The sequence below is a fragment of the Pezoporus flaviventris genome, unplaced genomic scaffold (assembly GCF_033815535.1).
Source record: "Pezoporus flaviventris isolate CSIRO_AGI_PZ_B2104156 unplaced genomic scaffold, CSIRO_AGI_Pfla_v1 ptg000213l, whole genome shotgun sequence".
In the NCBI taxonomy this organism is placed as follows: domain Eukaryota; kingdom Metazoa; phylum Chordata; class Aves; order Psittaciformes; family Psittacidae; genus Pezoporus; species Pezoporus flaviventris.
In genome coordinates this window covers 1,632,273-1,652,907 of record NW_026892761.1, presented here as the reverse complement: position 1 = coordinate 1,652,907, position 20,635 = coordinate 1,632,273, and the positions used below count along the sequence as shown (strand labels likewise).

Below are 20,635 nucleotides of genomic sequence, written 5' to 3'. Positions count from 1 at the left end.
CGCAGTCAAGGGCAGGAATTGAAGCTCAGGGTCAGTGTGACATTGCAGGGAGCAGATAACGGGTTACAGGGGACAAATTCCCAGAGGAATAATGAAAGCAGCGGGTTTGGTTTAGGAAAGAGCTGGGAAGGCAGCACGGACGTTTCTGGAGGGGGTCGGAATGACTAAATCCAGGGGGAAAGGAAATAAAGAAGGCATTTGTCTTCTTTGCCTGCATCTCCGGGGCACTCCCCAGAGAACAGGGGTTTTCCAGGCTTTGGGAAAAGCCACGTTTCTGCCTCTGCTTGGGAGCATTCCCAAATGGCACAGCTCTGCTGGGGTGGCCTTCGGGGCTCATGCAGTGGCTGTTTCCTGATGGCTGAAATCAGGTCGCACACGATGGCCGGGTGAGAGGGCTCCAGCACCAGCACACACAAGGGATGAAGGACTTGGGGGTGTTGGTGGATGAGAAAATGAACATGAGCCGGCTTCAGTGTGCGCTCGCAGCCCAGAAACCAACCGTGTTCTGGGCTGCATCCAGAGGAGCGTGACCAGCAGGTCATGGAGGTGATCCTGCCCCTCTGCTCTGCTCTCCTGAGACCTCACCTGGAGCATTGTGTGCAGTTCTGGTGTCCTCAACATAAAAAGGACATGGAACTGTTGGAACAAGTCCAGAGGAGGCCACGAGGATGAGCAGGGACTGGAGCACCTCCTGTATGCAGACAAGCTGAGGAAGTTGGGGCTGTTCAGCCTGGAGAAGAGAAGCTGCGTGGAGACCTCAGAGCAGCTTCCAGTATCTGAAGGGGGCCTATAGGGATGCTGGGGAGGGACTCTTCATTAGGGACTGCAGTGACAGGACAAGGGGTAACGGGTTCAAACTGAAACAGGGGAAGTTTAGATTGGATCTAAGGAGGAAATTCTTTCCTGTGAGGGTGCTGAGGCACTGGAATGGGTTGCCCAGGGAGGTTGTGAATGCTCCATCCCTGGCAGTGCTCAAGGCCAGGTTGGACAGAGCCTTGGGTGCCATGGTTTAGTGTGAGGGGTCCCTGCCCATGGCAGGGGGGTGGAACTGGATGATCTTCAGGTCCTTTCCAACCCGAACTGTTCTATGATTCTATGAAGGCGAGCAGAGGGGAGGCTGGATCCATCCCTGCGGGTGCCCTGGGCACACTGCACCCCCTGAACCCATATCCCCCTGGTACCCCGCTGCCCTTGGCCACGGGGTGATGCTGGGCTCTGCCCCTGCTCTGCCTCACCAGAGGAAGAGGAAACCTCTTCCCAACGGCCGGCTCCATGTGGGATTTTCCGCTGTTTGCCAGGTGCAGCCGGAGCCAAGGGCCCCTGCTCAGGTGCTGGAGCTCCCTCCCTGGGCTCCCCTGGCGGCTCCGGCCGGGCGGCCCGAGGGAAGTGAGCGAGCCGCAGGTCCGAGCTGCATCCGCCCGGCATTCCCAGCCCGGCTTTATCTGGCAGCTCCCCCCGGGACTCCCCGTTTTCCTCCTCCAACCCTTCCCCACCCCAGCCCGTGCTCCCAGAGCGCTTCCTGCAGCAGGGCGAGGGCTGGGGGCTGCGGGACCGCTCCCTGCTGACCCCGGCTCTGCCCAGAGAGGAAATCCTGCGGGAGCCAAGGGCTGGGAACGGCGGCCGAGCTCTTCCCAGGGCTGGGAACCAGGGTTGCAGCTGCAGGTGCCATCAGCCAGGAGAAGCACAGGGGAGAGCAGGGGGAGCACCACGAAGTGCTCACGATGGACACCCATCACCACACAAGTGCCATTTAAACCGTCTTGCTCTTAAATGGGCTATTTTAGGTTGGATCTAAGGAGGAAATCCTTTCCTGTGAGGGTGCTGAGGCACTGGAATGGGTTGCCCAGGGAGGTTGTGAATGCTCCATCCCTGACAGCGTTCAAGGCCAGGTTGGACAGAGCCTTGGGTGCCATGGTTTAGTGTGAGGTGTCCCTGCCCATGGCAGGGGGGGTGGAACTGGATGATCTTCAGGTCCTTTCCAACCCAAAAGATTCTATGATGATTTTCCCATTGGGAAGGGTGGGAGGAGAGGTTGGAGGTGGGCATCGCAGCAGGAAGATGCTGCCCACCGCATGCGTGCTCCCAGCAGCTCCCAGGCCCACAGGAAGCGGGTGTCAGCCCTGCTGCTCACGGGGTGTCTTGGGGTGCTAAATGCTATTAACTGCCTTTGAACAGCTCCCAACAGAAACCAGTCCATGGACAGCCTCATCCCTCCCTGTGACCAGGAACTTGATACAAATACAAATACGGTGCAAAGCGGCTCTGATTCACTTCAGGGCGTTTTGTGACTGTTTTGCCAGGGCCCTCCTCCTTTTCCCTGTTGTTATTTTGGAATGGGAAGCAAGGGCTGGATCTGCTGCTGTCCCCACTGCAGCTCGGCTCCAGGGACTGCCGCGTGTGGGAGCAGATCCAGAACACCGGAGGTAAAACCCAAAGGGAGCATCCAAGCAGGAGCAAACAGAAGCCCAGCTTTTATCCCTCTGCAGCCGAGGGGCACGGAGCTGGGGTTGACTCACCCAGAAAGGGCTGGACCGTGCTCTCTGCAGTGGCAGCTCCACACAAGGGAGGGCAAACCCTGCCTTACTGTATTTAAGCCTCGAAACTAGCACTTGCCTGACTCAACCCCAAACCACACTTCCCAGCCTTCAGCTCTTAGATATATTTAACTGTTGCTTCTGCCTTTTCCATGCACACTGTGCATCCAGGCTGCATGGAACAGGACCCACATGCAGCCCAGCACCTTCTTTGGGTTCTGAAGGAAACAGACTCTTTGCAAGCAGAGGGATTGGAGTCAGATACATCTCTCCGAAGTGCTGTAGCAAAAAGGGTTGAGCTTAACTGAGAGCCAAATCAGAGTGTGAAGGATGCTGGCACCTTGGGATTGTCCCTCTCTGTGTGTACTGGAAAGAGAAACGGGTTTGCTGCTTTCCATAAGGGCTGGTGTGAGCCCCTGGGCAGTTGCAGGTGTGAAGGATGGTGATACCAGAGGAGGAAGGATCAAACCCTGTTCTAAACATGCAATGTTGTGCTGTGGGTCTCAGGAAAGAGCATGGCCCAGGCCCTGGTTCTTCCCAGATGCACAGTGGTGAATGCAAGTCAGGAGCTGCGAAAGGAGCTCTGGATACAGAGAACAGTCTGAAATGTGCAGTGGTGGAGGAAACCTGCTAACGGGGTGAAGAACCAGAGCACCACAACGTGAAACACAGCAGAAAGCAACCCCAGGCTGAGCCCACGCTCAGGCAAAGGGAAGCAGAGGTCATCTAACGGCAGGAGGAGGGTGATGTTGTGCAGTGCAGTGATGTGCTTGAGCTTGAATCAGCACCGAAATGATCCCTGGCTTCTGGGTGGGAACCAAAGGGGCCCCAGGTTGGCTCGAGGCTCCCAGTGGGGGACCGGAGTTTGGCAGGGAAGGGAGCAAGAGAGAGACTGGACAGAGCCAGGGCAGCACAACAGGGATGGAGCAGGCAGGAGGAGGGCTGGAGACAGAGCTTGCTGCTCTCCTGCCCCCCTCATCCCATGGCCCCAGCACCTTTCAGCCTTACCCTCCTCTACACCCTTGGGTGAACCTCAACCAACACCCCGGAGCTGAGCCACGAGGAGATGGGAGTGGGGCTGGAGTTTGGCAGCCTGGCTGCTCCTCCACTTGAGAGGCTTTGAAAGGGAATGTATTTTTGGAGCATTAAAGATCAACTGTTTCAGTCTCCGGCCAATCCCTTTCAAGAGCAGCACCGAAGGAGGTCAGTGGGATGCGGCTGGTCAAATATTTTGTCCATGAACATCATCTCTCACCCCCTCAAGTATTTACAGACCTGGGAGCATTTCCTGCTGTTCCCCTCCCTCGGTGAATAGCTGGTGTCTCTGCTTTCTGCAGCAGGATGGTGCAGGGTGTCTCTGCTAGAGAAGGACCACCCCAGCGCTGCCCTTTGGGCTGGAACACAAACCTAAAGCAGCACAGTGTGTTCAGTCACACAAATGGACATGGATTTAGCAGGGAAGCAGTGAAGCAGCAGCACAAGATAATGAGGAAAACTGTGCGGGGGTAGCGGTGGTGGTGGTGGGGAGCCGGGGTGGGAAGAGGGAGGTTGATTCTCCAGGGCTTCTTTTGTAATCTTCATTCACCATATTTAGTAGGCTTGTGACTTGCCCTTGCTGAGCTGATGGAGAATTCCCCCAAGTGTTTACTCCCACAACCTAGCAAATGCCTCAATACACATCATGGAAAAAGTACAATCGACATCTTCACTCCCACTAGAGAAGGAATTCTGACTTGCCCGGGAGTATGTGCTGTGAGAGAGACAAACACTGCTTCATTAGCTCCCCTCAGCTGTGGTTTACTCCTCAAGTGACCTGGTCAGGGCTGCCACCACCTCCCTCCCTTCCTTCACCTAAAGACCCCTGACCTTTGATCAGAGCCTTAGGGACAGGAATGTGGGTCCTTTAACCCTTTCCTCCACCATCAGCAGGATGCTCTCAGTGTAGCTGGCAAAGCTGGTGGTCCAAGGATTTCCAAGGGATGCAGAGCTACTGTGAGGTGCAGGAGCAAACCAGCTTTCTTCCTGCTGCACTTCGGGAAGAACAGCCTTTGGTGATGGAAACACATGTCTACCATGTATGAAACATGGGAACAAAGTGGGGGTTGCTGTCAGCAGAGCTCACAGATCAGAGATCCCTCAGGATTTTCTGTGCATCTCTAGTTCAGAGTACAAAACTTGTAGGGGAAAATAACCAACCCAGAGTAATCGGGTCATTAGGATTTTCTTAGCGTGCTTCCAAACGGACCACATGGCAAGGACACACAAGAAATCATTTTAATTTATCAGATATAACATCTCCTACAAGCACGATGAATGCAAGGTGGAGCAGAGCTGAAGAGGGAGCTGGGATGAGAACACTTCAGCATTGCTGATGGTTTTGCAGATGGGATGTGGTATGGAGGCAGCTTTCCTCTACTGCTTGTCCCCAGTCCGTTCCTACCTCACCCCAACAGGGGGTGATTCCAAGCACTCCTATGCTACAGGGTTATGCAATTTACCTGTTTTCCCAGTGGCTAAATACGATTAAAGCCCAGACCTCCAGTGGTCTCCTCCTCAATGAAACCTGTGAAGCGGTGGTGTGCAGAGGATATTGATCTGAGCCAGAAACAGTCTTTAATCTCACAGAGGTGCATTTGTGCTCTTGACCTCTCCTTTGTTCACCTCGTTCGTGACACTTTGCACACCAAAAATCTCATGAACAAGCCTGATTTCTCCTCCAGCTCTTTTCTTCCTGTTCTTTTTACCCCTTGCACGTTCTTTCCTTCTTTCTGAGGAAAAACCACCTCTCTTCTGAGGACCGGCGGAGCACTTGCAGTCTCTACCTAAAATAAGACACAAACTTCTAATTAAAGGAGGAAGGGGTGTGGGTATATTAAATATTAAAGCTTCCCAAGCCTCCCGAAATCCTTTGTGTGGAGCAGCTTTGGGAAGCTCGGCCCTCAGCCAGCCTCCCCCTCTTGGAACACGCTCCCCAGGGCAGTGCCCAGGCTGCAGCTGCTGCTGCTCCGGGGCCTCAGCCCAGCCCCACACGCAAAGAAATACTACATAAATAAATACTTGCTGCCAACAAAGACCTGAGGAAGCAACCCTGGGTGGGAGGAGAGGAAGGGAACGTACACACTGAACCGGAGCAGCCTCGGGATAACGGGAAGCTCGCTCTCAAGCAGGGAGGAGCGAGGATAAGCAGGAGTGCTTATAGCTGTGACCACGTACGCTATAGATTTTATGCAAAAGAAGTATATGGTTGCATAAAGATACAGCTCCATCTTCAACCAGCCCCTCAAACCTTCACATTTCAACACAGAGCCTAAAAAATAAGACCAACTCAAAGCTTAAACTTAACCAATTTACACAACAGAAGGATTTAGCACCTGCAGGCGCCGGGGGGGTGGAAGAGCTTCACGTGAAACACTTGAGCATTGAGGGTGGAAAAAGGGATTGTGGCTTTTCAGCTCCGGTGCTTTTCACCTGCAGGTGACAGGGACTGGAAAACACACGCATGGGGAGGGGAAGGCAGAGGATTGCATGTGCAGGAGGAGCAGGAGGCAGCGGGACACCCGCCTGGCAGCGAGTTGCTTAAGTGTAAGAAACGGAGTCCTTCGTTGCATTGAGAGACAGTTTCTGCAGAGCCTTCATTTGCATTTTAATGGAACTCTTTCTAGGAAGGTGCTGCTTGGACTCTGTTGCAATAGAAAATAAAGAGGTAATTAAAACCACGCTGGAGTTAAAAGACATTTCATTGTCATTAATCAGGTTCATTCATGGGCTTTTCAAAACTGAAGGTATTGAGGGGGTGTGGGAGGAAATGGGGGGTGGAAAACACCACACACACAACATCTGTTTATTTAAACCACAGATTGAAAAGTGGAAAATAATCTTTTTTTTGTTGTTGTGAAGGGACGTCCTGGCGATTAAAAGCACCGTGTAGAGGAGGATTTGAATAAAGAACAGGCATAAAATCAACTCCGAGGTTTCAGCAGTAGGTCTCCCTACTTAAAAGCCAGAGATGAAGCAGATCTATAGGACGGAGTGGGGGGGGAAGGAAACCCGGGAGGACATTTCCAAGCCTTAGGCACACAATTACCCGTGATTACCCACCTAAGCTGGTTAACTAGGCAAACAAATGCCCAACCCACGAGGATTTCCCCACTTTGGGGCACGATCCCAGCACGCGGATGCTGATGCACAGGTTGCAAACGTTTCAGCTGCTGGACCAGCTCCTGCTTTCCCAACGCAGGGACCCAGGAGCGGTTCCCTTGCTCGCCACAGCCATCGCAGGGTTGGCATCAGCTTCCTCCCCGCTCCAGACCTATCCTGTGCTGTTAAGCTCCGTCCTTTGAAATATAGGGCAGGTTGTGTCGGATCCTCCAGCGCAGCAGCCGAAAGGGCAGCATCCTGCCCTTTGCTGCGACAAGAGGGTTTCCATCCCTGGATCTGACGGGCGGGGGGGGGGGCTCTGATCTCCATCCTGCAGACCCTCATTCTCCACACCTGCAGCCGTCAAGCCAGGCCAGCGCCCCGTTTAACGGGCTCTGAAGTCTGCCGGGCTGCAGATCTCGTGTTCCTATGCATCACTACGGTCTCTTATTTCTTTATAAAGTGATTTTCCCCCCCCGCCTATAAACTGCTCAGGAGGACGCAGCTCGGCGCGGGCACAGGCTCCTGTGGGGAGCAAACCGCTGCCCCTCATCCCGGCCGCCCCTCACGGCGGAGCCGGAGCGGACGGACCCGCTGAGGGGACACAACCGCGGTGCCTCCTTCCTCGGGCCACGGATCGCGACCGGGATCGGGTCCGGGTCCGGGTCCTCCGCCGCCTCAGCGCTGTCACGGAGCCGTCCCATCATGCCCCGCGCGGCCGAGCCCGTGCGCGCGCCCCCAGCCCACCCTTCACTTCCGGTGTCCGGCAGTGGCAGCGCCGCCGGCGGCGCCCCCCGCTCCCCCGGCGCAAGGGGCGGGGCAAGGGGGGGCGGAGCAAGGGGCGGAGCTTAACGGAAGCCCGTGCGAGCCTCTGACCAATCAGCGCCCGCCAGTGTGGGAGAAGGGGCGGGGCGGAGGCGCCGGCACGCGCCGCGCGGCACCTCTTCCCCCCCCCCGTCCCCCCCATGTTCCCCCCCCCCCCACCCCCCCCGTCGCGGGTTCGCGCCCCGCGCGCCCGAGGGAGCGACGGGAGCGCGCCCGGGCCCCCCCCTTCTACCTGCTCCTTCCCCCCCCCCCCATCCCCACCTCCTCCGCCCTCCTCCCCCTTTCCCCTTCCCCTCCCCACCCCGAGGAGAGGCACGGAGTGACCGACGGAGCCACAAGCTCCGGCCGCTCCCACACCGCGCTCTCCTCCATGGGGCTCAGGTAAGCGCGCTGCCCCCCCCCCCTCACTGCCCCCCCCCCCCCTCACTGCCCCCCCCCCCCCTTCCCGCCCCTCGCCCCCCTGAGGCGAGCCGGGGGTCGCCATGGCCGCCGGGCCGCCCCCATCCCCGCGGCCGCCCTGAGGCGAGGCGAGGCGGGCAGCGCTTTGCCACACAGCCCCCCCCCCCCACCACCTCCGTCCTCCTTCTCCTTTCCGCTGTGCTCACCGCTACCATCGCCCCCTGCCCACCCAGCCAGCCCCGCGGGCACAACCCGCCCCGGGGCGGGGGGAAGCGGGGGGGCCGGTCGCTCTGTGCCTACGGAAGGGGGCACGGTGCCTTCTTTGGGACGCGATGGCTTATTTGGTGTGGGGTGGATGGCTTAACTTGGTAAGTGGCAGGGTTTAACCCCCCTCCCCCGGCCCTCCCCTCCCCTTCTCCGCCCCCCCCCCCCCCCCAACCCTCCCCTCCCCGTAACCTCCAAAAGGGGAATTTTCCAGCTGGTAATTTCTGCTGCGTCAACACCCAGCTCAAGGGAGAGGAGCAGAGACAAGGGGGCATTTTAACAGCAGCTCCACTTGCGAATAGCCAAGCCTCAATCCCGGCTCCAGCATTCAAACCCTTTCCCCCCCCCCAAAAAAAAACCCAGCATCCGTGCAAGTTGGACCAAGAGTTTGTCAGGAGCGTGGTTCCAAACTGCTTGGGATAAAGGGATGAGGTAATAATCGTGGTGAAGCATGTTGTATTTCGCTCTTTTTCTGCCTCTTGCTCCTTTTCCTAAGCCTCTCTCCTTCTTTTTTCCCTTCTTTTTTCTTTCCTTAAGCCAGGCCTGTTTTGGGTTATTGTCTCCCCCTAAAGCCAGGCATAGATCGCCTGGCCTTGCCTCCATTTTAATTGCAGGCTGAAATGGGGGAAGTGACCCTCTTTTAGACGGGGAAAATAACCCCACCAAACCCCACTAAACAACGACAGGAAAAACAAACCCCGTGGAAAAACAGCGCTGCTCCTTCGCGGGAGGGGGGGGGGGGAGGATGAAGGTGGGTTTTCATCGGGCTGTAACAAGTGCAAAAGTGGCTGGAAATGTTTGCTGTCATGCTGGGCAACGACGGAGGCGTCGTGTCCCCGTTCCCCCCCCTTCCTTCCCCAGGAGGAAAGCGGTGGTTAAATTTGGAAGGAAAGGTGCTGGTAAGAAGCCGGGGTTGTGCTGCCGGATTGCCTTTGTGTCTCTGTAAATAGACGTGTCAGTTCCCAAAGTCATACAAGTAGTGTCTGATAACTCAATCCCCGATGACAAACGGAGAACGGAGCAGCTTTGCGGGACTGGAACAGCGGGAGGATGTCTCTTTTGGAAGCGGGGTGTGTGTGCAGGGGAGATGGGGGGGACGAAGCGGCGTTGGTACCTCCTGAGGAGGTTCTCGAGCAGCGCGGTATTGTGGAGCTGAGCGCTGGGATGCAATCCAGGGAGAGAATCCCAGGTTTATTTATCCTTTACACCTGACAGGGGGAAGATAAACAAAGGAGAGTTTGAACCGCTCTTTAATGAATTCCTCATGCTTTTCATTTTGCAATCCCAGTGATTCATTTGCAAGCCTGCCAGGACCGGATTATTATCAGCATTGTTTAAAGCCATGCTAATTAGAGACGTGTTTAGCAAACAGTGCTGGTGCAGACACCTGTACCAAAGTTCCTGCCTGCATTTTAATTGCATCCTTTCGCATCGCGTGTAGCATTTAGGGGCTGGCGTACGGATCTAGGTCTCGGTTCTTGAACTCCATCAAGTATTTTATTACAGGTGTGGGTTCTCAGTGTGCAAAGAGCAGCCCTGCGACTAATGCATGAAATGTGAGGTCTCCACAAGGAAAGGGAGTCTTCTTTCTTTCTTTTCTTCTATTTGTTCGGGGGGGGGGATTAAAGGGAAAAGCTGCATTATCCAAGAGGGAGAGAACTGTAATTTTAAGGAAGCAGCTTGCAGGGAACGGGTTGCTCTTCTAGCAATACCTTGCTTAAACATTGTATGTTCTTATAGCATCTTGTAATTGCCAGTAGGATTTGCCTTTCCCTTTCTAAACTCCGTTCAGCTTCTCTCGCTGTTTGTCGAGTTTTAGGTTTTGAAATCCTTTAGTGATGGAAAAAGAAAATGGGTGGAGTGTGTGTTATTAGTCACAATATTTTCAATATGTGGGGAGGAATGAGCGCCATAAGGTGCTTTTGGGGGGCTGACGAGGGCTGGGAACAGGAGCCTGCCCCATGGGCTGGGGGCACAGCTACAAAACAGCGTTTAGGGCAGCTCCCAAATGGATGTGCCTGGCAAATAGTCCGTGTTTTGCTACGCTGGTGGGATAGCTGTAACTGAAACAGAAAACTGGTCGTTTGGTTTTGATGCAGCCTGTCCAGGAGGGGGAAACTAACTCACTCACAGCTAAACTTCTCTCGCAGTTGCTTTCATATCTGTGTTATGACCATTTGATGTAATTGAGTCAATTTGAGTGTGGTACCAAAAAATGGGGGTTCTGATAAGTCACCCTTGAGGTGTTCATTCGTAGGCTTTAAATGCTGCTTCATCCTCGGGCGTGTAGGATCGAGCTGCTGAAAACATGACCCGTACACGGGGTTCTTGGAAAGTGGGCCACTTTCTCCCCGTGGTCTTTGTTTTCTGGGACAGTTGTACAACAGTGGAGATGTTCTTCGCAAGAGGGTTTTTTTTCCTCCTTAATAAGTGGAAGTGCTCAAAGGAAAACCAGTTTAGCAGCACCCCCTTCCCCAAGCAGTCCTCCGTGGAAAGGCGGAATGCCTCGTGTTTGAAAGGTCTGCGATTTGCTGTTGAACAGTCTGCTTTTCCTCTGCTAACGTGTTGTGTTGCTGCGAGGTCGAACGTGTTCTTTTTGTCTTTGCTGTCCACTTGGGTGGGTTTTTTTTTGTTCAGATACGTGTTTTTGAAGTTTCTCAGCAAAGTTTCCTGTCCTCCCGGCAGCGCAGCAGCAGGATAACGCCCCATCCAGACTGCTGCTGCTTGCTTCCAGAGCAGATTTCCTTCAGAAACAGCTCAACCTTTCGCAGGGCATTTTCCCCTTCATGTCCTTGCTGGTTTTACTGGCAGCCCCAGTCTCCAAACCCCCCATAATTGGTAAAAAGCACTCGCAGGGGGTTTCCTTGCTCCTATGTGCTCAGTTTAATGGGCAAACTAAAGGGCAAAGCGGGGGCTTAGTTTATGTCTTTGAAGAGCTACCTGCAGCTGTAATGGTTATCCCACACGTCCCTTAGAATTCTCAGGAGCCAGCAGGTCGTGTCCATTCCTGGCTGCCAGCGTTACCCTGGAAAATACTGACACAGAAGGATTGATGTTTGCATTTCACTTCTGGCTTATGACTGGCTTGAATATTCTGAAGTGAGTAACTTACCTGTGTTTTATGTGTGATATCTGAAACTCAAAGTGTATTAATAGTGAAAGCAGGCGCGTTGTGGGGCTGCCTGCAGATAGCAGGGGTCACGTTAGGCGAGAGGACACGGACCTACCACTGCTGTGGGATAGAGGGAGGGAGGTATTTGGGCTGTGTGAAGTGCTGTGGTCTGCCTCTCACCCCGGGGTCTCTGGGAGGCGTTTAGGGTGTTTTGGTCAAACACAGCGACAGTCAGGACTCCGGTTGTTGCTTCAGACCTTCACTTTATTCCTTCTTGAGGGTTTTCTGTTTCACTTGGTGATGTATTCATGTTACAGCTCCCTTAAGCACAACCGTCAGTGGTTGGTTGTCTCAATTCCCTCTAGATATTCAGTCCGTTAGGCAGGATGTGAAATAAAAGCATGTATTGCTTGTTGTGGGGCTTCTTTCACTGGAGATGGAAGAGGAGAGACTCTCAGCTTCTCTGAACAGTTCAGTAGCTTTCAGGTCTGTGCTGCCGTGGTGCGTTTGGCTGCACAGGGATGTCCAGTTTGGAATGAGAGCTGCTTGGGATTCAGTTCCATCCTGCAGCTGTGACTGAATGTGCTGGTCTTGTCACTGCTTTTTATCAGCCTCCCTTTCTGTGAAACAGGGGTGTGGAGCTTCCTCAGCTCTTCCACACAGTTTCTATTATACTGGCAAAAAATCACAGTTGTGCTAAAACTGCTTATTCTTCATACGCACGAGCTAGTGTGAAGTCCTCACTGAATTCCCCAGTAGTGGAGCTCGGAGGCTCCTGGATGGGGTTTTCTGCCCCTTACCAAGTTAGCTGTTCTGAACACTTGCTTTAACTTCCTTCCATACCCATGCATTTAAGACCCATCAGCCTGCAGTTGAAATGTTGGGTTTGAACAGCATGTGAGTGCAGGATGTGAGCTCCTTGACAGCAATTCCAAATAGATGGAAATGTGTTCCACTTTGTGGCGCTCTGTTGTGTGTAGGTGAGGTAAGGATGTACCTGGGTGTTGTAGATGCTGAGGTAGAGCTGAAACTTGCCTTTCTTTGCCTTGCATTTTGGGAATATGGCTTTTCCAGCCCAGGCAGTAGTGATCCCTTCTGCCCTGACACTTACTTGGCATTAAGGAGGAAAAACATTCTGCGAATGCTGGAAGTTGCCTGGCATTTGCTTTGGAGTAAAGCTGAGTTGGGGTCTGCTGTATTGGAGAGAGGCAGCGAGGTGGCAGGAATATTCTACAAACACAGCTTGTGTATGGATTAAAATAAGCCTTGTAGCAAGGATGTCGGAGTGTGTGCCAGGAACTTTGCTGCTTAAGAGCCCTGCTTAGAAAAGCAAGTAGAGTTTTGCATAGCAAGGAATGTGTTTGTAGCTGTGTATATGTTCGTTATCTTTCCTAATTGTTTCCTCCTCATGTGTTGAACCAACTTAATGCATCCAAGTGAATTTGGTTCCTCTGTTTCTCATCTTGTGAAGAACAACTCGGAGTGGATACTTGAGGTAGGTGGCTCACTCTGGGTGAGGAAAGGGTTAACCAAAACGTGCACCTTTTGCACTAATATACCATTGGAGGAAATACCTTTCTGACCAGTGCTCAAATCATGCTCCAAAACAGAAGCATCAATGGTCTGGATTAGCCATTAGGTGCTTAAAATACCCAAACCTGAAACTGGCTGATTGAAGTACCCGTGAAGGAAGCAGTCAGGATGGAGTGCTCCGAACAGTCCCACCGCTGTAGGGTTGGAGGACGAGGTGGGGGCTGGATAAAACCCTCACTTACTGACTTCCTTCTTATTGCTGCTCTGTCCTTCTTGGCTTCACTGTGCTGCTTTTTTATTTTTTTATAAGAGTTGATCAAATCTGGATTATGAGATTTGGACTAAAAGGAAAGTGGGATATTACCCGAGGCACTGAGTGCTTGTACCCTGAGTTACACACAGCACCTCCTGTGTTCTCTTTAGTTTTGCTGACATATTTACTCCTAGGGTATTCCTGACTCCTTGTGTGCATTTTCCATCTCTTGTGTGCCCTTCCCCTCGGTTGCTCCCACGGCTATACTTCCCTTTAAAAATTCCCTCACGATTCTTCCTCTTTCTTTGCTTCCCTCCCTTTTCACGTAGTGACTTTGGGAACTTACAGAAAGATCCCCAAGTTAAAAAGCCAGAAACCAATGTGAAAGTTTGGGGGGAAGCTTTTTTTCAGGGCAATTCCCAGCGTGATATGATCACACTTCTTTAATCCTCTTTCTTTTTTAGGTGTTTTTTATGTTGTTTTAGTTTTGGTAATAGATGCACAAGGGCAGAGTCTTTTGCTCAGACTTCTTTTGTGATGCTCTTTTAAGTGGCAGCTTAGGATCTTGTAGGAGTTAATGGCATTTGGACTGGTAAGTGTCGCACCAGCCACAGGCACCTGGGGTTTTTGAGGTTGCTGTTTAATCTTCACTGCTGAAGTAGCAGCTGTATCTGTAGCTAATTGCTTACTTTGTTGTTGGTATGAGCAGACTCCTTGAGCCTGGTACCCTGTAAGATTCTTGCTCTTTAGGTACTGGTTGGCTCTTCCATGTTCCTTCAATAGCAGCAACTGTTTCTGTACTGTGTTAGAGGTCTCCGTGGTGGAGAGAAGATGGTGAGGCAGGCAGATGGACAGAGATGGAAGTCATGGGGAAACGAAGAAGGGAAATGCAGAGGAAATGGAAAGAGCAGCAGGAGCATTATTGCAAGCATTTTGAACTAGAAACGTGCACCTAGTGCCCTGTCGGAAAGGTGCATCCTGTTGCATAAGCAAACTGTTACAGGCTGGAATACTGTATTGTGGCTGCATCGCTTTTACAGGCATGGAAATGAGAACTTACTTTCTCTTGGGTGGTTGCATCTTTTTCTGTATCTTCCTGTTAAAATTGTTTGAAGTCCTCATATAAAGTAGAATCATGGAATCATTTTACAGTGGCTTCTTCAAAGCACTTGTGTCTGGAAGCAGAGGAGTGTTAATAGTGTTAAAATTTGTATGTTAAATTCTTTAAGTTAACACAAGCACAATAATTTCTCCTTTATGCTTATTGATAGAAATATATCATAATATTGTTTGAAATGGCAAAGTTGTAAAAGTGCTGCTTGCAATTACGTGCCACTGAAGGCTTTTATATGAAGTTACAGTTTAGATTTTAATTTGTGCCTCTTATTCTTCCCATTCCCAAATGCAGGACGTCTGGTGAGCCCTTTGGAGGTTGTCAGCAGAGCCCATTCTCCTCTCTTCATTAAAACATGCACTTTCCAGCTGTGAAACATCGCGACATTTGTTTTTGCTAACAGGAAACATTTTCAACTGTTGGTAAGTGCTCAGCATTTAAAGATACTTTGTGATGTGCTAAGAGAAAGAGGAGGATTCCTTTAGGAATCTTACCCAGCTGTGGAAGTTGGAGGAATACCTCTGGCTGTTGTGCTCCTACCTTGTAGCAGAGGTGCCTCCGTTAGTCATGGTCACTTGATGTTCATCTGTTCAACTACAAGAGGAAAGCAGGTTCAGAGCTCAAAGCAAGAAGGAAAAATGCAGAGCAGTGCAAAATAGTGCAGGTCTGAGCTTTGCTGTTCTTACTGGACTGTTCTGGCTTATTCTGGGCTCTGGGGCAGAGGTGTAGATCAGAGTTTTAACAGTCACAGCCCTAAGTTTGAGTGAAAAATCCCACTTATTTTTACCCTTTGCTAACAAAGTCATTTTCCATGTGTTCCCTCACTCCCCCACTTTGTTTTTTTAACTGTCTAAATAACAGGACTAAAAGGAGCCAAAACAATTGCTATGGAGAAGCAATCAGAGAAAGGCAAGACTTGGCAGTCTGAAATAGACACTGAGAACAAGCTCAGTGGTATTTGCTTCGGCTGGGTCATATTTGTTGTCAGGATTTTCACAGTTGTGCTTGTTGCCATAAGAATGCCTGGATTTGCCTTAATGCTCTGTTTGTGTATTAGATACTCATTTCCCCACTTGCAGTAACAGCAGTTTGTACTGGAAAAGCTTTCTTAATTTTTATCTTCTGAGGTTTTCCCTTACTGCAGAAGGTGAGATCAACAGCATTGATTTATAACTGACTTTCATTAAGAGCTTATCTGTAGATTGAAGAGATCTGAATGCAGAGATCAGAAATACGTGGCAGACACTTTGCTAGAGGGGTCAGCAGTGCATAAACAGTGTAAAGCTTTGACTAAAGCACAGTCAGAAGTTTTAGTTGAATTTAAATGTTTCCAGTGCAGTGAATGTGTTCTTCTGAAGAAAATAAAGTCTGGTTTGTATGGGAGAGCCAGATGGACATGACGATAGTCACAGCTGATGTGTCCTCACAGACAGAAAACCCTTTGGATGAACTATTTCTAATCTTGGTACCTTGTTGATCCTAAACATCAATGTTTTATCTGGGAATGTGCCTTACTACCTAAGGATCTGTATTTCACACTGAATTCTCTCTCAAAATCTTGGGGTTATTTAATTTCTTCACCCAGAATGGTGTCATCCAGGAGGAACTGGCAACGGAACATGTCAAGAAGACATTCTTTTGACCATTCCATTGCAACCCTCTCTCAGGTGTTGCTTCAGTAGCTTTTTAACCTCCTATTTTATAGGTCAGATAAGGTGAATTAGTGCCCTTCGGGCCACAAATGTCTTTCCACAGTCATTAAAGTGAGAATGTTTGGAAAAGCTACCAAACAGGAAACCCTGTTGTTTCAAGGACCTGTTTGAAGTTTTAGTATCTAAAATTAGATACCTTTTTTCTCATACTTTTAAGAAATAACTCTTGTTTGTAGTAATGCAGTAAGGTACCAGGCTTTAATTATCTGCAGTGTATTGCTATGCTTTCATTTTTGGGGGTGAAGCCATAAACAGGGGTGTTATAACTGTGGGTTTGTGGGGAAAAGCCTTCAAAATGTATTACCATAGTTCAGTAATTTGTAGTTTAATGCTCATAACTTCTTTTGGGTTTTGTTGTAGTTCTGTCCTTCTCCTGCAAGAAGTCCCAGCAGTGATATCGGAAGGTCAAAGACTGGTGCACTACCTGTGCTGCCCTAGGGCTGTTGATGTCCTCAGCTGTTGTAGGAGAAACACCAGACCTGGAACCCAGTTTGTTACTGGTAATGAGTAATTGTCTTGGATTGTGATTGATGGTTCTTTTAATATGGAATTTTACATTGCTTTCTCTAGCAAAATCAGTAAAACTCTCCACTGCTTATGACGTGAAGAACACGATAGCAAAATGTGCCTCTCTGGTATGGTTTTGCCTTTTTTCCTCCTATTTTTAACTTCACAGTTTCTAAATTTCTTGTCCTAATTACCAATTGCCCTCCTTCCAAACTGTGGAGGCAAACAGCCCTCCCTTAGCTTTCATCTTCAGACCTGGTTTTCTCTTGGAATTCTTCATGTGCTGTCAGAGCTGCTTGAAGGTTAATAAATGGATTTTCCTAAGATCCTTTCCAAAATCCTGTCTTTTGGCTGCACTTCTGTAGTGTCCAACTTTTCCACCCTGCTGGCCCTGTAACTTCAGGTAGATGGTTTGATATCAAAGGCCAGCAACCAAGTTGCTGGTTTTGAAGTAGAGAGTGAAATGTTTTGTGATGGCTCCTGGTTATTTTACGTTCTGCTTATTGGAGTTGGATTGTGCTTGTGGCTTGTGTTTGGGTTGTGGAAACAAAGCTGTAACACTGTGATGCAGGACTAGAAGTGTGTAGTGTTTAGAGTGTCCTTGTTCAAATTTGCCTTCTTTTAATTCCAAATTGAGTCTGGATCAATGTATTTTCATGGTAAAAGCAGCTGTAAACTGATGATATGGTCTAAAATGCTTTGTGTTTCCTGCCTAAGTCTAACTGGGGCAGACGGGGAGTTGACATATCTTCCTGCCCCAAGTTTGATTTCTTTGCTGCTGTGTTCTGGCTGCTGAAGATGTGATGCTGCTCTGCTCCTGCTGTTTGAACTTTGCTCGTAGCCTTTCTGGACTGTAACTACTACAGAATGCTAAGCAGAGGTGTTTCAATGCTCTTCCTCAAACGCACTTGGGAGGAGAAAACACTGTGCTTGTGGAGATTTGCACCGTGAAGCTCATGAGCAGTGTCATCGCTGGGAGTTACCTGTTAACATCCCGAATCTTGTGCTTCTCCTCCCGTTTAGGAGAGTGAGTGCAGGTACCACTCTTTGCTGTTGCTAAGGTTACACTGGGGTTCTTGTTCTCTGTTCCTGTCAGCACGGGACACATGGACAAGAGGAATCCTCTGCATCTCTTGTCTTTACATGCATAAAAGTGAAGCTTGTTACACACTGTCATGTGTGAGGTGGTGTTTGGAGCCCGATCTCACCTTACAGAGCTTCTTTGCAGAGGAATTCAAAAAATGCTGGAATGTCTTGGGAGTGGAGACGTGGACAGAGGGGAAGCAGGGAAGTGGGGTGTGTTTGTTGCCTTTTTGTATAAGAAACCATTGGAGTGAACTGGAGTTCTTCCTTGATCTGTTTTTACTTTTCTCCGAAGGGAGAAGGGGGAGGAAACAACACATTTTTGGTCAAATTCCAGTTGGCATGTTTTCCCTGGGGAGCACACGGTGCCTGCTGGTAGAGAGCACTTAAGAGTGTTTTGGTACTCTGTAACTTGTGTCCCTACTATTCAATGTAGAAACATGTTTAGAAAGTTGTAACAGACATCTTGGAGGTTGAATTTTGGGTTCCTTTGTGTTCCGAGAGCGCAAATAGGAAACAAACAAGAAACCCTCCAAAACCTCTCCAGTCCTTTGGGGTTTTTCCTTATTTTCCTTCCCCTGTTTTCTTTCTGAGTAAAAGGAGTTTATTTTTGTCCCCTCTATTTCCCCGGGGACTGCACTGAAGGGACTTTTGTGCGTGTCCTCCATTTCTTGCAAGTGGCTTTATGTCTGAACCCGAATAACGCACTGAGCTTTAGATACAACACGTTTCTACCCCTTAATTTTACTGCTGTTCACATCTGGGTCAGGAGACTTATTGTGGGGACTTGCTCTGAGCAGTTGGCTTTGTTAAGTACTGGCTATTCCTTTTAAACCTTTCCAACAGGAGGTGAAGACTGTATTTATTTAGACTCTTATGTCACCAGGTGATATTTTCATGTCCAAATAACTGTACTGATAGTGTAAAATAAACAGTTTTCGTGGCTGTTGTGTTTGTAGAATGAGGTTCATTCCAACCAGGCTTCAAGATTAGCTGAATTATTAATGCTTACTTGAAGAGCAGGGTTTTGATGACCTGAGAAAGAAAAAGCTGGCCTCTACCTTGACAGAAGTTTGCATGAAAGAGATGATTAAATCTGTTTTCTTTTGTTCCTTTCGCTGTTACGTGCAAGTGGTGTTTGTTTAGGGACAGGGGGGTTGGTTTAGTTGGTTTTGGAGAGACAGCAGCCGCAGTGCTGTCTGTGAACTGACTTAGGAAGAAAGGCTGATGTGCTGCCATTTATTTTGTGGAAAACCTACAGATGAGCTTTCACGGCTCATTGGCTTCTTGGAAAGCTGCATTGTGGCCGTGTGCTGTCAGCACTGGCCCAGGCTGAAAGCTTTTAGTAGGTGCTGAACTTTGAGATCCTTCAGTGTCCTAAAAAGACCTGCGATAAACCCCAAAATATGTCGTTGATCTTTGAGGTCTGTGTCTAAACAATCTTTGCAGTTATTCTGTCTTCCACAGTGCTTCCAGTGGAAGTTTGAAGGGTGCTACTTTGGTGAAGGAATCTTTCCATAACATGTTTTAAGTGGAGATAAATATCATTACCAGGAAACGGGAAGAAAAACCCAACAACAAGCCACAAAACAGCATGTGAATTTGGAACACGAGAGCTCAGGCTTTTGAAGCTTCCTGAATTCTTAACTACTAGCAAATTGCCTTAAATTTAACTTGGATTAATTCCCTGGTGATCCTTGACATTAAACGGATGTTCTGGTTTGACATGGGTAGACAGAAAACTAATTAATTCCTCTGAATTGGAGGCATATTTAATTCTCTCCCCCAAAGACCTCGCATTGGAGAGGTGCAGTGCTGTGACAGATGCTGAATGTGGAACGATGGGTATGAAGTAACAGACCTTTAGAGAGGGGAAGATCAAGACATCTACAATAAGTATTGCTGGTTAGGAAAGCGTTAAACTTTGTTGGTTGGACTGAACACAGGAACATCCACAGCACTGCTGTGTGATACTGTGCCTCTCCATGGAGAGGATGCTGCTCTTAATGCTCATGATGTCTTTCCCATTCATATCTCTGTCTCTTCAAGTACTTTGGAACAAGGATGAGTTGTTTTCCCTTTGCATGGAGGAGCACATACTGGTGTTGGTTTTACTTGGGGTTTTATGTTCATATTTTCGAATGTCAAGTATTTTTGCTTCTTGCCCCAGAGGTACCAACCCACCCTCTGCTCTTGTCCCCAGTGTCCTTGGCGATGTGGGCAAGTGCAGCACAAGGGCTGTGGGATCTCACCACCATGAGATGTAAATAAAATCTCAAGGAATGGGTGTAATTTCCAGGTGAAAAACATGCAAGAGGAAAAGCTGCTGTTGCTTAAACTCACAAAAGTGGGTGAAGACATTGGCATAAAGGAGTGTTTGTCCATCTGTATGAAACTGAGGAAGAGAAAATGATCCTTGTCGGAGATTTCCCCCAGCCCCAAACTAATTCTAGGGAGTTGTTTTCTTGGAATATGGACTTGCTACCTCTGAAGGGACAGCAAAATGAAATGCCATATCTGAACCTTCTGCTGGCTCCATAATTGTATGCTCTGAGGTTTTCTTGCCTCTTCCTCTGAACCATGGGGATCTGGCAGCTGTTGAAGGCAGGACTGGTGATGGACAACGTGCTTTATCCAGTGTGGCAGTTCATATTTCCTGAGGGGACTAAGCTGACTCCTCGACTCCTAAAAGTAGCTACAGCAGTGGTTTCTGGAGTAGAGACAAGAGTAAACTGTCATTCTGGCTTAAGAGGTGGCTCCCTCCAACAGGAGGAGGCTGGGAAGCGGTGGCAGCCACCTTCCGTGCCTGGGTGAGAGCTGCTGGTTCCATTGCAGCCTTCTCAGGCCAAACACTTGGAAAATCAGTTCTTTAGGCTGTGGTTTTTAATCCTTGGATTGATTTGCATTGATGTGTTTCATGTGTTTGAGGTGGAGGTGGCTTCTGTGTGAGAGCTCGATTTGAGGTCTCTGGGCAGATTTCAATAGCGAGTAAGTAGCATTCAGATAAAGTAGAGCTGCTCTATTATTGACCTCTTCCAATTCAAATAGAACTAAGATGAGCTTTTTTGTGCACTCTGCTTAATTCCACAGAAAAGCTGCATGGATTTGAAATAATAAACACGGGTTCAGCCTGTTTGTGGTGCAGGAACATGGTCCTTCCTC

The 20,635-nt window shown here is 49.6% G+C and overlaps 1 protein-coding gene and 1 long non-coding RNA gene across 11 annotated transcripts in view; one reads left to right on the top strand and one right to left on the bottom strand.

The window, feature by feature from the left end:
* Nucleotides 1–4,794: 4,794 nt before the first annotated feature.
* Nucleotides 4,795–7,004, bottom strand: LOC133262426 (uncharacterized). 2 transcript variants are annotated; one of them, XR_009741303.1, is made up of 2 exons: nt 5,886–7,004; nt 4,795–5,356 (listed from the first exon to the last, which is right to left on the bottom strand). It is a non-coding gene; the product is annotated as an uncharacterized LOC133262426 (long non-coding RNA). The 2 variants fall into 2 exon arrangements; XR_009741302.1 differs by having other exon boundaries at nt 5,906–7,004.
* Nucleotides 7,005–7,746: 742 nt separating this feature from the next.
* The window catches only part of ZBTB46 (zinc finger and BTB domain containing 46), a 45,049-nt gene continuing 32,160 nt past the window's right edge, over nt 7,747–20,635 (top strand). For 3 of the 9 annotated variants that reach the window (XR_009741301.1, XM_061441598.1, XM_061441590.1), the window contains exons 1-4: nt 8,102–8,263; nt 8,374–8,591; nt 14,466–14,593; nt 16,244–16,383. Coding sequence is in view for 8 of the 9 variants with exons in the window: in XM_061441598.1 (XP_061297582.1) it covers nt 16,330–16,383 (54 nt within the window). In the remaining variant the exon portion in view is untranslated. Of the gene's footprint in view, nt 7,878–8,101; nt 8,264–8,360; nt 8,592–14,465; nt 14,594–16,243; nt 16,384–20,635 lie in introns of those variants that run through there. The other 6 variants (XM_061441593.1, XM_061441594.1, XM_061441592.1 and 3 more) reach the window with 6 other exon arrangements.